We start from the raw sequence: 15,793 nt of genomic DNA, 5'->3' as shown, positions 1-15,793 counted from the left end.
TAAACTGAGTCAGGCCCGTTTTTACATTGCAATGTAACGTGACTTTTTCTAACTTTCCTGTATAATAAATATGAATGAATGAATGAGATATCCTGGCTATCATGCCCTCAAAACACAGGCTCCTACGCTTCCCATAATGCAACTGAAAAGAGTCCATAGCTGCCAGGAAATCATGTACACCTTTTAAACACTCCACTATTTTTTTGTGCCTCAGGCCTTCTGTTATAAATTTGCAATCTCAAACAGAAAAGGAGATGACCTTGATGATATCACTATGACATCATCAGGGTTATTTCTCAGACTTTACTAACTCTTTTTACATGCTGTGAAGTATTCCTTGTGACGAGTAAACTGATCTTCATGCGTGAAATTAGTGTAGCATAAACATTATATATTGTGATTTATAAATCATTTTAAAAGTCATTTTTTACGATGACAATTTGACTTTCACTCCCAATCATCAATGCAATCACATACAATAACAAAATAATTGGTGATTGGGAGTGATAGCCACGGCAGCCAAAAGTGTGCGTAACGCCTGATGGCGTTCAGCCAGTCGCGGTCACTCTCAGCCGCCACACTCGATCAGAAACAGGAAGTGTCTGATGAGCCAGACATCAGATCTCCCCGGTTGACCTAACCGCCATTCATCCTGTTTGCCCTTTGATCCCATCTACAGTAGCCAACTTCTACAGACCGAAACGCATCGCAGCCTGTCGCAGCCATAAGCCCACAGAGAACAGGACAATCCTTTTAAAATCACCCACACTTGCATGCTACCGCCCGCTGCCCCTCTTCCAGCTTTCAGGGGTGAAGTGATTGCGCACACATTCAACACCATATGTTATCTGAAGCTTTAAAGCCTAAACTTAAACATGTTGACTATATACACAATGCTACAACAGCATATCAGCTGTTTGCAAACAGGTCTTCATTTAAAGCCTTACTGCAGTTTGAGGCAGGAGGCGGAAGCTGTGAGCTAACTGATCGGGGTTTGTTTTTACCAAAACAGAGGACTGCATATGCACCGTGTTGCTAGCAAAACAGGTTTATAGGCTGCAGGAAGGCATTACCAGCCATGCAGAATAAACTAAGTATAAAGCTGAGCGTGAAAGCTGCGCCTAAATGTGTGTTTTTTTTTGTGTGTGCGTTGTCTCTCTCTTACCCTGGATGGTCCTCTTAAAGAAGGCCTTACAGGCTTCACAGGAGGCCACGCCATAGTGGTAGCCCGAGGCAACGTCACCGCACACCAGACACACACGCTTGGCCACCGAGCCCAGCATGAATTCACACTTCACTTGGCTTTCCTCCTCCACAAACCTCCTGGATAGAGGCAGAGCGAGGGAGGGAGGGAGGAATTGAAGGAGACACAATCAGAGGAATGTACTCAGATGGTAATAGTGCTTTCATTTAAACACACAAAATAAGGGACAGTATAATGTAAACACCAACCTATTTGCTCCTCCATTGTTGGCCAATGGCGCTGTGTGACCATAGAGGCCTGGTGAGTCCAGCCCATTGCTGTGATTGTGATGGCCTTTGATCAGGGGCCCGTAGCTGGAGTTTGTGTCGGATGAAGAGCTTCCAGGACTGGGCTGGGCCGGGCTGACGTCGCCCTGAGAGCTGGGGCTGGGGCTGGAGGGCTCACGCTTTATAGTCGAGGGACAGGTGGGGTCCAAGCCCCTCACCGACATCCTGTCCAAATGTCTGGAGAAAAGAGAGGAGAAATACATACCTTATTGTAATACATATTCATGATGGTGAACAATTTGACTCTCAGGTCAGCTTTATATAATGGGTCACCTTGTTATTGTTATAAATAGTAATGACTGGTTAGTTTTATTGAGTCAAGCAAAATTAACACAGATAGTAATAATGCAATTTGCAGCTTGTAAAAGTCATTACCATTAATCTATGGATTCATATGTACTTTCAAACCAGACACAGAGTTATAAACGTTTAGAAACCTCATATTTTCTTTCAGCTACACCCTTTTTTTCTCTCCCGATGCATTCAGGGACCTGCGCCTCTCCAGCTCCACGCCCCTTCATTCATGCATCCATCCATCCCAGTCTTATCTAAACCAGCCGTTTGTGATTCCCCACATTATGCAAAGCTGCTGTTCATTACACTGTTTTGTTTTTAAAAGAAAAAGATTGCTTAAGCAAATGTAGGGAAATAATCAAACCAGCAATCATCTGCTTTATCATGTTCAATCCAAAAATGGTCGTTTTACACTATTGTATTTCTCTCTCTCTCTCTCTCTCTCTCTCTCTCTCTCTCTCTCTCTCTCTCTATTGTTTCTTTGTGTCTCTCAGTTACTCATCATACTCAACCTATCAAACACTCTGCAGTATACAACAGTTTTACAACAGCTTTTTCTCTAACTTTTAAGAAATCTGGAGATTTTAAAGTAATCCATTGCATGAGACATGAACAAAGCTTTGTAATGTAATAACCAAGAAAGAATATTTGTGCTAGTTCATTTTTGTGTGTATTGTATTGACAGCCAACAGAAAATAACCCTAAAAAGGACAATAATCCAGTTATATATTTTCTAATGAGAAAAATAGACATGTCTTTTCTCTCTATGAATACATTATAAGTGCTTGAAATAAATCTTCCTCTGCCTGCATGTTAAAGCGTGTATCATTACTTTATTATTGGATCAGGATGTGACCACAACAGACTCTCTGTCACCACGACAAGGAGAACAAACCAGCTGAGGTGTACACTAGCCTCACAGGCATGTGATCTGCACTCACACACATCCTAAAAACACACACAGACACACACACACACACACACAGACACAAACACACGTTGTGGCGTCAGGCTTTCATGTGTGGATGTAAAAATAAAAAAAACATAAACAGGCACTGACTTTTCTAAACACACTTCAGATTCATGGGATCAGAAGCATGTTCAAGCTCCTTGCACACACACACTTACAGACACATTTTAAAGCAAGTGTCTTCATAAACACCCCGACACATACTGGTATGCAACTGTTTGCCGCCAGGCCAACTTTAAAAAGACCCGTCTGTCTCACTCTCTTTCGCACTCTTCCACATGCAGAGAAACAAACACACACACACACACACACACACACACACACACACACACACACACACAGTTGCACATCTCTCCCACTCTTATCTTGGCCTGGTGAGGTGGATGTCCAAATCAGTCTATTTCCTGCAATGTAAATCAGTCTTTGCTTGGCCACAAGTCATTTGGTAGGTAAAAAGACTGGCTGCTTTTAACCACCTCCAGAGTAAACTACGGACATGCACTATTGACCACTCTACAAACCCACAAAGATAGACACACAGACGCACAGACAGACGGACAAAAAAAATACCAAGAGAGCCAACAGTAGACTTCTCTGTAAGAAAACCAAGCAACTGGAGCAACGTAATCCCCACCTGCTGTCTTAGGTGGGGCTATCATTAATTTACTTACCGGCAGTGCAAGACTTGACATAATTTCCCTTTATAAAATATGCAATTTCTTTTGCCTATTTACACAGCAGACTCAGACCAACATTAGCATTTATTTGGAGTTGCGTCTCTGGTCATCTGAGGAATATAAGTCCAACATTCACTGTGCTTTTAGCTCGGTTTTGGTCTCCACAGACTACTGAACGAAATATCTCTTTAGCTGCAAAATGCTCCACAATGTTCAGCAGACTTGCCAATTTTGTTACTCTTTCCATAAAAAAAATCTCAATAAGAGCAGTAAGAGTGAATCAATACAGTAAAATTGTGGACCATAAAACCAAACAATTATTGTTGTGAGTAATTTGATCCATTGCTGGTATAAAAACAATTTCAATTAGTGCAGCTTTAAACATTTGGTTTTGTATCAAAAAAACATGCCGAAAAATACCCAACAATACCCAACTATTGTCTTAAGCAGACAATTGTTACCCCATTATCCAATGAACAAGACACCCCCCACCCATGCAATCCACTTTGAAGATGATAAAAACAGTACAGTGTAGAGATTTTAGTTTGCTTTTAAAGTGACTCACAGGTTTGCTTATTGGCTATCCATCACAGGCGCCCATATTGCTGTGTCAAGTCTCTGACAGGTACAGAGCGAGATATACTTTGTGCTCTCCCATTATAATGCATCATGGGGAGGAGGAAGAGGAGGAGAAGGAGGTAGAGGGGGTGTTGGTGTTTTGGTTTCATTATGAAATGGCATTAGAGTGGGGTGATCAGATGTGATGTAATATTCACTCTGACAGATTACTAATCTACAAGTCCACATAAAAGCCCATCAAAAGACTGTTGGTGCAGCTCCACACAGCGGCATGCAGCAGGGATAAATCAGAGGTGTGTGTGTGTGTGTGTGTGTGTGCGTGCGTGCGTGCGTGCGTGCGTGTTTGTGTGCGTCAATGGGTATTCAAAGTTATCGTACCTTACCCCTTTGTTTCCCAGTATCCAAAACAACTCTAATTGCACCTTGGATACAAAGGCCAAAATTCAGCGTGAAACGACAAGGAGACAGAAAGCGAGAAGAAGAAGAGAGGCGGGAGGAAATTACAAGACAGGCAGACAGATAGAGGGAGTGTGAAAAGGCCGTGAAGGGACAGAAGGAAAGGGGGCAGCCCCGTGGCTCATTAACCTGGGGGTGTTGAAAGAAAAGAGAGAAGGCAACACTCACTTTCAAATGAGACGAGTCATAATGCAGACAATGAACCAACGGATGGAGGGAGAGTGAGAAGAAAACAGGGAGTGAAAGAAAATCCAGAAGGGAAGTGACCAAGATGTAAAAAGACAAATCTAAAGGCCTTGAGGAAGTGAAAATAAAAAACACAACACCACTAAGATTCTCCCTGCAATATCACAAAAAAACACAAAAAAGGCAAACTTTTTAGCCCTAGCCCTGACCCTGAGGAGCAGTTATTTAGGTCAGTGGGGTCTCAGTGGCGTTTTTTACTAACAAGCCAGTAAGAGATGAGCAGGGATCAGTGGCACCCCTAGCCAGCAGTAAGAGCCTTAGTCAGGCTTTGGACGAAGCTGTTAGCAGGGAGATGAGATGCCTGTGGCTGGAGCTTTGGACCCGCATGCTCCGGATAGCGCTACTGCAGCCTTTTCTCCCATTATCTGGTTACTTCTGTCCCCTGCAATCAGCCGGCCACGTACGTCCACACATCTGCTCGTCTTCTCCCTCTTTTTGGTCCGTCTCCAATTCTCTTCTCATCTTTCTCTGCTAGAGAATGCTACTTTCGATCCCCAAAAATGCATAAGGAAATGTTTTCTCAGAGGAGAGTGATTATGCCACAGCTGATAAAAGCGCAGCAGTGATGATAATGAACAGGATTTTTTTTTTTTTTTTCTTTTTACGATTACAGAAAAGAAAAAGGCAATCAGAAAGCTGTCCCGGGGTAATCAAACAGCTGCTTCGCACATCTTTTCACAGGCGTTCAGCTGCTGTGTGAATGTCGGGAAGATTTTTCACCGGCCTTGAGGCGGTTCTCAAACTGGTCTCATCCTCACTATCAACAAACAAACAGGCTGAACAATGACAATCGTAAGCAATGCAAACAAACCTCACCAGGGAAATGTTCGTCTGAACGTCCCCAAAGCACAGGGAAAGAAACTTTATAGTCCAACACTTATTTACGTTAATCGTTTCCTTTTACACCTCAATAGAGTTGAAAGGATTGGTCAAATCATTAACTGATTGGTCAAGAGAACATTATTCAGCAACTACTCTACTTCCATAACCTGAATCTTCTCTGTTTTATATCATTGTAAACTGAATTTATTTGGGTTATTTGGGACTGTTGGTTTGACAAAACCAACAATTTTAATTTCATTTTGGACTTAAAGAAAGCGTGGTGAGTGTTAATTACTATTTCATAGACTACAGGTTTAATTGATCAATCGATAAAGTAATAATAGATGCTGCCAGAACAAGGAAAGACTGCAGGCATAAAACTGGTAATCAATGGCAAAATATTTACAAGGGCTAATTCAAAAGAAGATATATGGCAAACACGAGGATGATTTTCAACATTTATGCTTTGCATTCCTCTAAAAGACACAATGGGACTGTCAATGATAACAAGGGGATGAGCAAATATTGTAAAAATGGAAGTCCACAATGTTTCTGTAAAGGTAGAGTTTAGTTTAGTTTATTATAAGTATCCCCATTAGCTGATGCCTAGACGACGAGTCTTCCTGGGGTCCAAAAACCCAATCAGACAATATTTAAATCATGCAAAATACTTTTATCACTTGTGTTATCCTTTCTCAATCCCATTCGTGGGACAGACCCTGATTCTCAAGCTCCAGCTCTCTCAATGTGCTGAGTCATTTTAAGTTGACTGACTCAGATCAACTTGAAAATCTAAAGCGTACAGTGCATAATACCTGGGCAGCACAAGCATACATTTTTGAGTCACACACACACACATTAGATATTTAAAAAAAAGAACATTTATCTCGGTCAAGACATCATAAGGAAAGTCATAAAACTTTCACACTCATTTCTAGCTCAGTTTGCTACACCTGTGTGACTTGAGAGTGTACACTTCATGTTTTGTGCAGGGTCATGTTGCAGGGTGAAAGTACTTACTCTGTGTCAGAGTGGTAGGTGAAACACTCTGGGAGGTAGAGGTCGACTAAATCCATGTGCACTCTGCCACCATGCTCTGAAGAGGAGAAAAATAGACGTCTGTTTGTGCCTGCTTGCTCTTCCTCTTCTTCTCTTTATCCCTTAGCTCCCTCTCCTCTGCAGATTTTGAAAATTGTCTCTCACTGCACTGTTTGTCACTATCACTTTTACTCTCCCCCCCAAACTTTGTCTCCATCTACTGCCCTCTACTCTGTGCTATCACACTCTCAGCTCCTCTCATTGTCCCTGCGTCTGTCTTCCTGTCACTCGCACTTCTCACGGACAAACCCCCCCCCCTGCCTTTGAAGTCCTGACTGGTGGACTAGCTGACTGTGTGCACGGCAAGGGTCTCCAAGCGAAGCTGGCCCTCATGAATACTTAGCCACACCATTTGAATGGCCTTCCCACCTCCCCCCTCACCCCTCCCACTCCCCCTGAACGCTGAGCTGGCAGCTGATTGGCTTTCCTCTGAGCCAATGAGAGACAGTGTCTCACTGGTGCAGGTGGATATGACAACAGAGGATGTTTTAGGTTTTAGTTCTTAGAAAGAGCATAAGGGAATGTGGAAGGTGACTTCTCACATGAACGGCAGCAGTTGTTGTTATTATAGTTATAGTTATTATTTATATGTGCACTGTTTTTGTGAAAAACTTTTCATCATTTTTTTGGTCAACATATCACAAAACCTGACAGTCAAGAATCCTTATTATGGTCTCATTCATTTTTTCAAAAGAACATGTGATAAAAGAAACACCATCAGAAATGTTTAATCTGATCTAAATCCTGATCTGGTGCTTGGTTGATTAATAAGATTAAGGGATACTTTATTGATCCCGCATGGTGAAATTACCTTTTACACTCTGTTTTTAGCTATTTCACATATCACATACAGGCCTGAAATACACACACACACACACACACACACACACACCCAGAACAACAGATCATTAGACCCACAGAAAAGAGATCTTCTTTAATAATCAAGTATTGGCATTTATTAAGGAATATATTCTGTTTTTAGCTTCTGAAATGTTTTATATTATTAGGAATTGAATATCTTTAGGTTTTGTACTGTTGGTTGCAAAAACAAGCATTACTTTGGGCTCTGGAAAATTGTAATGAGCATTTTTTTACTATAAATATAATAAAATCTCATCAAGAAAGGAATAGATAATGAATCATTAGTTGTCCATAGAAATAAATTTAATACAAGACTCAAATTATGTCAAAATGCTGAATATAATGAGCTGAATACTACTAAAGTCAATGCTACGTCAAAAATAAAATCAGCATCTTCCCACACATATATGAATGAACATATGGGCATCCAAACAGTTTGAAAGCAAGCCTTAATGGACTTACTGCTAGTGCTTTTATCCGACCTAATCAGCTATGGCTATGTGCTTAATGTGATGGTCTTTACCTTTTGCTGACATCATACACATGCACGCAAAATGAAAAGCCCAGTAAGCATGCTTGGATGGAAAAAAAGGTTAACATGTGCAACGAGATAGTGTGAAAGAAACGTCACTGCACAGGAATACAGAACTAAATGTACAGTGCACTTTTCACAGTAACAATTTGCTTTGTCCAAATTCACATTTTCCTTTCCCTATGTTGTTGGTTCATACAACATGCAGCATGTAATGGGGATCTATTTTGATCACACTTGAAATTCTACAACTTACCCTGGTTTGGTTTGACAAGAATCCGTTTAAATGTGTAAATAACACATTTAATATTATAAAACAGTAATTAATCTAATCAGTCTGCTAATAAATATTATTACTCCAATGAGAGTAAGTAGCCCGGGGTCAAATTAGTCTTATGCAACCCGTTATCACACATTTCCTAATCCACGGTAAAGACAGATGCACAGGTGATCGAGTCCGTGTCCACAAAAAATCCCTCTTTATGCACAAACATAGCTCTACAAAGTGTTTGGCTGTGTGGATGTACACAGATACTGCTCAGCCTTGTTGAGAAGTCATGGGTCAAATTCAAATTACGATGGTTACACCCTAAGGTCCCAACCCAGGCCACAGTGTGGATGCTCGTCATGAAGCATTGAATACATGTTAGTAATATCACAGTATAGAGTGGAGTGTCGGTGTATAGAGTAGATTGTATTGCGGTTGTTTCTGAATTAATATAGGACACAATGATAGGTTGGTACAGCAATGACTCTCTATAAATGTAAAGGACCACATTTCCACTTTCATTGCAAATCCCACCTGGGTTTTCAAAAGAATAGAATTCAATAGAGTGTGATAGAGAATCCAACATTCTCACTAAAAATGCACCCTGTGGCTTGTAACATACAGTGATGGAAGAACAATTGCCAATAATTCCCCAAATGAATACAGTTTGAGATAATGATGTTTGAGCATCAAAAATGCCCACATGTCAAAGTGAGTTTGGTATACATAAACCCTAGAATTTCTGTTCTTTTCATGTCAGTCTCGGCTTGTCTCTTCCCCTCTTGTCGACACAACGTTGTTCTCGTGCTCTGAGCTGACCCTAGCCTAACCAACCTCCACAGGAATTAAATCACCTGTGCTAATCTGTTGTTCAGATAAGGGCCAGACAGCCGACTGCATGGAGTGGACCTTATCTCATTACGCGCCACATGAAACAGCTCGCCAACAGAAATACAGCAGCCACACACACAGACAAACAACACGTGTAGACGAACATACATACGAACGCACGCACATGCAAACAAAAAGGAGAAAGCACATATACAACCCCACAAAAGATAAAGGTTGTGTGATGTCTAGTGGTGCAATATTTTATCTCAACCATAAAACGCAAGAAGCCAAACACTGAGTGCTACTATCGTATCAAATCTCCTGAAGTTAATGTATCACATAAAACATTATCCACACTGAGAAATTATCTTTTATAAACCATTTACGGAACTGGATGTTGACGTTAAAGCAAGTGGCTTGTTATCTCCCAGTGGCTTTTAGTTTGGCAGCTGCCATCAATGGATTCTTTATTTGCTCAAGCAAAGCTTTTCACATTATTCGGGTTGAAATCAAAACTTGAGATTAATAACTTTTATCAATGGTTGACATTTTCCTTGGCACCGGCTGAGTGGTCTTGAGACGCCCCAAAACAATAGCGAGGCACACTTGAGTCAAGCCAGAGTGGCGTCAAGCAAGCCACTTGAAAGACCATGAGCTCCAGAGTAGTTTATTTTTTCTGATAATTGACTCATTACTGTACAAAAGCTTCTTGTTTCTCTTTGCAGTGGCTCTATTGTTGAATCTTGATGTCGTTTGAGGTAATGTAAATAAAAAAGTTACAGACAAACTCATTGAACTTGGTTGACTTAAAAGAGGTTGAGAATACATTCAGATTAGGGCTGCAAATAATGATTATGATGTCAAATAATCTATCAACTTTTTAGCCATGCTACTGCCTTGCCTCCAGGCATGGCAGAAATATCGGTCTGTCAGTCGGTTGGCCCTCCAGGGTAAAATACTATAACTTTGGTTATCTCTTAACTTTGAGCTAGCGCTAAAATGAGGTCAACACTTTTGTGTGGTTTATGACTAAATAGCCTTAGCTGTAATTTGAGTTCAGCAATTAGCTAATGTTAGCAGGCTAACACGTTAATTTAAGATGGTGAACACGGTTGACATTACCTGCTAGCATCAGCATGTTAGCATTGTCATTCGGTTGTTAGCATGCAGACGTTAGCATTTAGCTCAAAGCACCGCTGCGCGTACGGCGTCACAACCTAACATCCAACCTAACATCTTCCATTAGCTTGTTGTATCCAAATAACAGTCCAGAACTCAATTGTATTTCATTTAAAATTATATGAGGCACAGAAAAATAGCAAATTCTCACAGCTGAGACGCTTTTTCTTCCCTGTAGTTTTTGATATTTTGCAGATTGCTGTGGATTTATTTCGATTGACTAATCGATTATCTAATTCAGATTGCACAATCCATTTGGGGGATCTTATAAAAAGGTGAGCTAGGCGACAAATCATCCATGCTAATATACCAGCCAATTTTAGCTCATAGCAGACATATCGGTATTGGTTTAGTAAGGTCATTAAGTGACAAGAAATTGCAGGATAGAAATGCCATTGATGTGTTTAAGATCATTTAGAAACAGTGTCTCTATTCTACAATACATGTCTATCAGAGAGCACTGACAAGTAAATAATGAATGGCTTAAAATATTTTTAGCCGATATATAAAAAAATATTTAAACTTGCAAATAGCAATATTGGTATCAGTTGGGCTATAAAGGAGTTTTAAAGTTACTAATACCAATTGAAACCTCCTGCTGGATGTCAAAATGTATTTAAGCCTTAGTAAAGAAACTAAAAAGGTACAAAAGGGCAGCTTGTACAGTTCAGATTAAAGAAAACCTAAGGGGCTTATAAAAAACAACATGTAATGAAAAATGACAAAAGCGCAGATAACAAATGACAAGTAAACTAAGCAAAGAGGACAATGACATGAAGCAAAGAAAAATCCAGAAATAACAAGAAAAGGAAACAAGCTCAATGCAGCACGTGAAATTGAACATTCATGGGTGCAGTTAAACATCAAAAATATTTTTGCACCGCTAAGGCGGAAGACAGGAGTTCAATAGCTGCTCCGGATGGACGCTGCCTGTAACAGGGCGCCCAGCTGCCAGCTATTGACCAGATGCATCCCGTTTTTTCTAAAGAAAAGCAAAAGTACGAGTGAAGCAGCAGTGTGTGTATGTGTGTGTGTGTGTGTGTGTGTGTGTGTGTGTGTGTGTGTGTGTTTACCCCTTTCTCCTCATCCCTAAACTCACAGTTACCAAATCTCAGCCACCGGAGACAGTTGTCGGATTGACTTCCAAAACTGGACAGTCACTTTGGAACCCCCCACCCACACACACACACACACCACACACCACCACACACCCACCACACACACACACACACACACACACACACACACACACACACACACACACACACACACACAAGCATCAACCCTCAGATCTGATGTGTAATCTGCTTAGTTTATGCCTGACTCACAGTCATCCATCAATTACTGAGACAGAGGGAAAGACTATTGACACTGTGAGCAAACACCATTGTCTCGTTGCGACACACAGTACCTCTCAGACACTTAAGTGGTTCACAAAAGAAGTGGGGGGGTGCGGGGGGCGGCGCAGGGGGCAGCGCATTGGGAAGTACAAGAGAAGAAAGAGAAAAGGAAGAAAGCGGAGAAGAGAATTGAGAGAAACATGATATAGAAATGGAAGAGCATTGTTCTGTATGCATGCGGTACGGTTTGGTGTCTTTAAATAGATGGATGGGAGGGAAGTGATACATAAAATGATGCATTGAATGACAGATTGTAATAGGATCAGTTTCACCATATTGATCTGGAGCGCGCTGTACAGGGATCAGAGGTCACACACACCACGTTCATACCAGAAACTTTAGAAAGCCTCTGGGAGACGCTTAAAGCAACGTAACCATTGAAATGTCACTAAGAGCTACTGGGACCTGCCGCGGCTCTATCCTCAGAAGGGTCAATGGTCTTTAAATGGTTTTCACTAATCTGGAGATCCTACGGTCCCACTTGGGAGGAAGTGAGTCAGTTCTGGGAAACATTAATGCACAGGAAGGCATTCAGGCAGGCAGGATTTCATTAGGGCTAAGTTGGGATCATTTTATGAATATTTGAGACTAAATGCACAGAGAAACACTGTAGAATTGCAGGCTCATACAACTGGTTTACACACACTAATAACTTGCCTTGACTGCCCTCTAATGGACAGATTTCTTTGACATTCACAGTACAGCATCCTGCCTTCAACTGACTACAAGCTCGACAAGGGCTGTTTGTTTAAAAGCACTGTCAACTCTAATTGAACAACTCTAATTATACCCTGATTATAGAGTCGAGAACATTGCATTGTTTTCCCCGTCCAGTCATCATGCCATGTTGTCTTCTGGCAAGTACCCATCTGGAGGTTCTTAGGGTGATTATGTAACCAAGCCTATCCTAACAACATAATGTGGATTACTGCAGCATGGTCTGTTCATATTCCCAACAACCTGTATTGGATTTACAGGTCTCCGGGTCATGATAGCCCATAACCACAGTTTAAGTGTTTTAAATCAGAGAAGAGATGTGACGTCCTTAATTCTTGAGTCATTAACACACACACACACACACACAGAGACACACACACACACACACACACAGACACACACACACACACACACACACGCGGTTCCCAGACCTGCTCTGGTGAGGGTCGGCGGGTGCGGGCCCAACACACATAAAATCCTGGTAGTCAGCACCAAACCCCTACTGCTGATGTCAGGAACAATTATACACACTTTCACATAACCACACAGCACGCAGTCTATCTCATCATATCACTTTTATCTCCACAGGTGGCAAATTTAGCCCTCTGGCACACTGTCAGCATGTCTACAATAAACAAATTAACACAGACAGAGACTAAAAGAGCTATCCTGTCATGTTGGTTAAAAAAAAAAAAAAAGGTCTACCACAGCTTTATGTATTCGCCTTCTGGCGAATCGAGCCACCCATCTAACGTGGTCTAACACATTCTGTCAGCAGCTCCACAGGTGAGCCAGTATCAGCTCACGACGCCACCTCACAGCATGGAGAGCAAACGCCAATACTCATCTATCTTTCTCTGATTCCATTACCTCCTTCCCTTCTTTCTAATGCTTCACACTGTGCCGCCATCCGCTCCTTCCTTCCTGTCCTTCCTCATCTGATCATACCGATGCACCCATGGGGGGACTGCTGGGATTTCCTTGCTTTTGGGCAAAATGTGACACCAGGCCCATTTCTTCGTGGCTCTGCCCCCCCCCCCCCCCCCCCATCCTCACCCTACACCCGGCTTTGGGGTGCTAAGTGACCCCATCTTCCGGTAATCCTTCAGCCCGCTCGGCACACTCCACTGGTTCCTGGCCATGCCAAGGTACACCAGTCAAAATGTAATTTTCTGCAAGATTACACATGATAATGACTCGCTTTGGAGGGTTGCCATGAATGATGACTTCCAAATTAAAGATGCATAACTATCGATCTGTCAACAGAAGCAAGCGAGGAAGAGGAAAGCAGCTTTAGAGATGTACAGTAATGTTATGTTTACTGACAGGTTTCCTAACGCCAAACAGACACGCACAAAGGCACAGTGGGCAATGCTGCTGCAGACAAACTGAGTAGCTGAACAATTGCAACTGAACTGCTTACAAAGTCCTACATAGGCTGAAAAGCAAGTATTGATGGGAGCCAATAAAAAGCCTGAGAGATGAGTGCACCTGGGAGCAGAGTAGCCCTTCACCTGGGTCAACACACACAAACACACACGTATATATATATTTATATACTGTACATATATTGTGCGCACCTCTGTTTCTATTTAAACACCTCACTGGAGTGTTTCTAAGCAGACAGGAACAAAAACACTTTGGTCCATTTGCTGCAATTAAAAGAAGCCTGCGCCTACTTCTTCCCTTTTGCTCGTCTTACTGCTTTTGCTCAGCACTTACTGTCAGTTTCATCCACTGGCTGGATGGCCGGTCCTCCGCTCTACAGCTGCAGTCAGTCAGTCAGTCTCAAGGACAAACGCTCCAGCTCTCCTCGCCTCCGGTCTCTGTGGCTCAGCGATGCAGCAGCGCACACACTGTCCCTAAACACACACATACATAAACACACACGCACACATCCCCTCTCTCTCTCTCTCTCTCTCACTCTGATCTAGTGCTGAGTTTACCTACCTACCTACCTAGCTTGCTGGCTGGCAGGGGACTCCCGAGAGTGTGTCAGACAGAAAGTGTGTCTAAGAGAAGAGGGTTGGGATTGGGAGGGAGGGGGGGTAGAGGACACACAGTGCTCCTGTATTCCCATAGATACAGAGAAGGGATTTCTTTGCAACCTTGCAAAGATGGGAGAGAGAGAGGGAGTGAGGGAGGGAGACAGAGAGAGCATCATATTTCAGCAATGTTGAGTCAGCATGTAAATGTAATGCATGTGTTGATAAGAGTTGGAAATACTAAGAGGACATGTGTTCTTATGGACAGTTAAAGAATAAAAAAAAGAGCTGAGAGAGTGTATATTTGTGGATATGCTGGATATGTGTATATGCTGTCATCAGGAAACTCTAGAAAGTTCTCCTGGTTTGTACAAAGCCCAATTCCACTGAAGTTGGGATGTTGTGTAAAACAAAACAAAATAAACAGAATACAATGATTTGCAAATCCGTTCCAACCTAAAAAGAAAATATAAAGTATTTAATGGTCAAACTGATAAACTTTGTTTTTTTTTTGCAAATATTCACTCATTTTGAATTTGATGCCTGCAACACATTCCCAAAAAGCTAGGACAGGGGCAAGAAAGACCTGTTTGTACAATTCCAAAGGTGAACAGGTTAATTGGTTATGACTGGGAATAACAGGAGCATCCCCAAAAGGCTCAGCCATTAACAAGCAAGGATGGGGCGAGGTTCACCACTTTGTGAAAAACTGCGTGAGCAAATAGTCCAACGGTTTAAGAACATTTCTCAACATACAATTGCAAGGAATTTAGATGTTTCATTATCTACAGTCCATATTATCATCAAAAGCTTCAAAGAATGTGGAGAAATCTCTGCATGTAAGCGGCGAGGCCGAAAACCAACAGTGGATGCCCATGACCTTCAATCCCTCAGGCGGCAGCGCATGATACACCGATCATTGTGTAAAGGATATCACCACGTGGGCTCAGGAAATACTTCGGAAAACCATTGTCGGTTAACACAGTTTGTCGCTATATTTACAAGTGAAAGATAAAACTCTACCGTGCAAAGCAAAAGCCATACGTCAGCAACAACCAGAAAGGCCGCCGGCTTCTCCGGGCCCGAGCTCATCTGAGATGGACTGATGCGAAGTGAAGAAGTGTGCTGTGGTCTGACGAGTCCACATTTCAGACTGTTTTTTGACATCGTGAACGTCATGTCCTCTGGGCCAAAGAGGAAAAGCACCATCCAGATTGTTATCAGCGCTCAAAAGCTGGGATCGTATGGGGGTGCTTTAGTGCCCATGGCATGGGTAACTTGCACATCTGGGATGTCAACATTAATGCTGAAAGGTACAGTTGTGTTCAAAATAATAGCAGTCCAACAT

General features: G+C 42.0%; 1 protein-coding gene across 3 annotated transcripts in view; it reads right to left on the bottom strand.

The window, feature by feature from the left end:
- Positions 1 to 14,433, bottom strand: part of LOC116706564 (estrogen-related receptor gamma) — a 28,109-nt gene extending 13,676 nt beyond the window's left edge. The window contains exons 1-3 of one of the 3 annotated variants that reach the window (XM_032543482.1): positions 14,183 to 14,433; positions 1,453 to 1,707; positions 1,166 to 1,323 (exon numbers count right to left, since the gene is read on the bottom strand). In XM_032543482.1, coding sequence (XP_032399373.1) covers positions 1,166 to 1,323; positions 1,453 to 1,694 — 400 coding nt within the window. In that variant the 5' untranslated portion in view covers positions 1,695 to 1,707; positions 14,183 to 14,433. Of the gene's footprint in view, positions 1 to 1,165; positions 1,324 to 1,452; positions 1,708 to 4,036; positions 4,263 to 6,594; positions 7,012 to 14,182 lie in introns of those variants that run through there. The other 2 variants (XM_032543480.1, XM_032543481.1) reach the window with 2 other exon arrangements.
- Between the last annotated feature and the right edge of the window lie 1,360 nt (positions 14,434 to 15,793).

Source organism: Etheostoma spectabile, chromosome 18, assembly GCF_008692095.1.
Source record: "Etheostoma spectabile isolate EspeVRDwgs_2016 chromosome 18, UIUC_Espe_1.0, whole genome shotgun sequence".
Taxonomy (NCBI): domain Eukaryota; kingdom Metazoa; phylum Chordata; class Actinopteri; order Perciformes; family Percidae; genus Etheostoma; species Etheostoma spectabile.
This window is presented reverse-complemented; position numbering and strand designations above follow the sequence as displayed.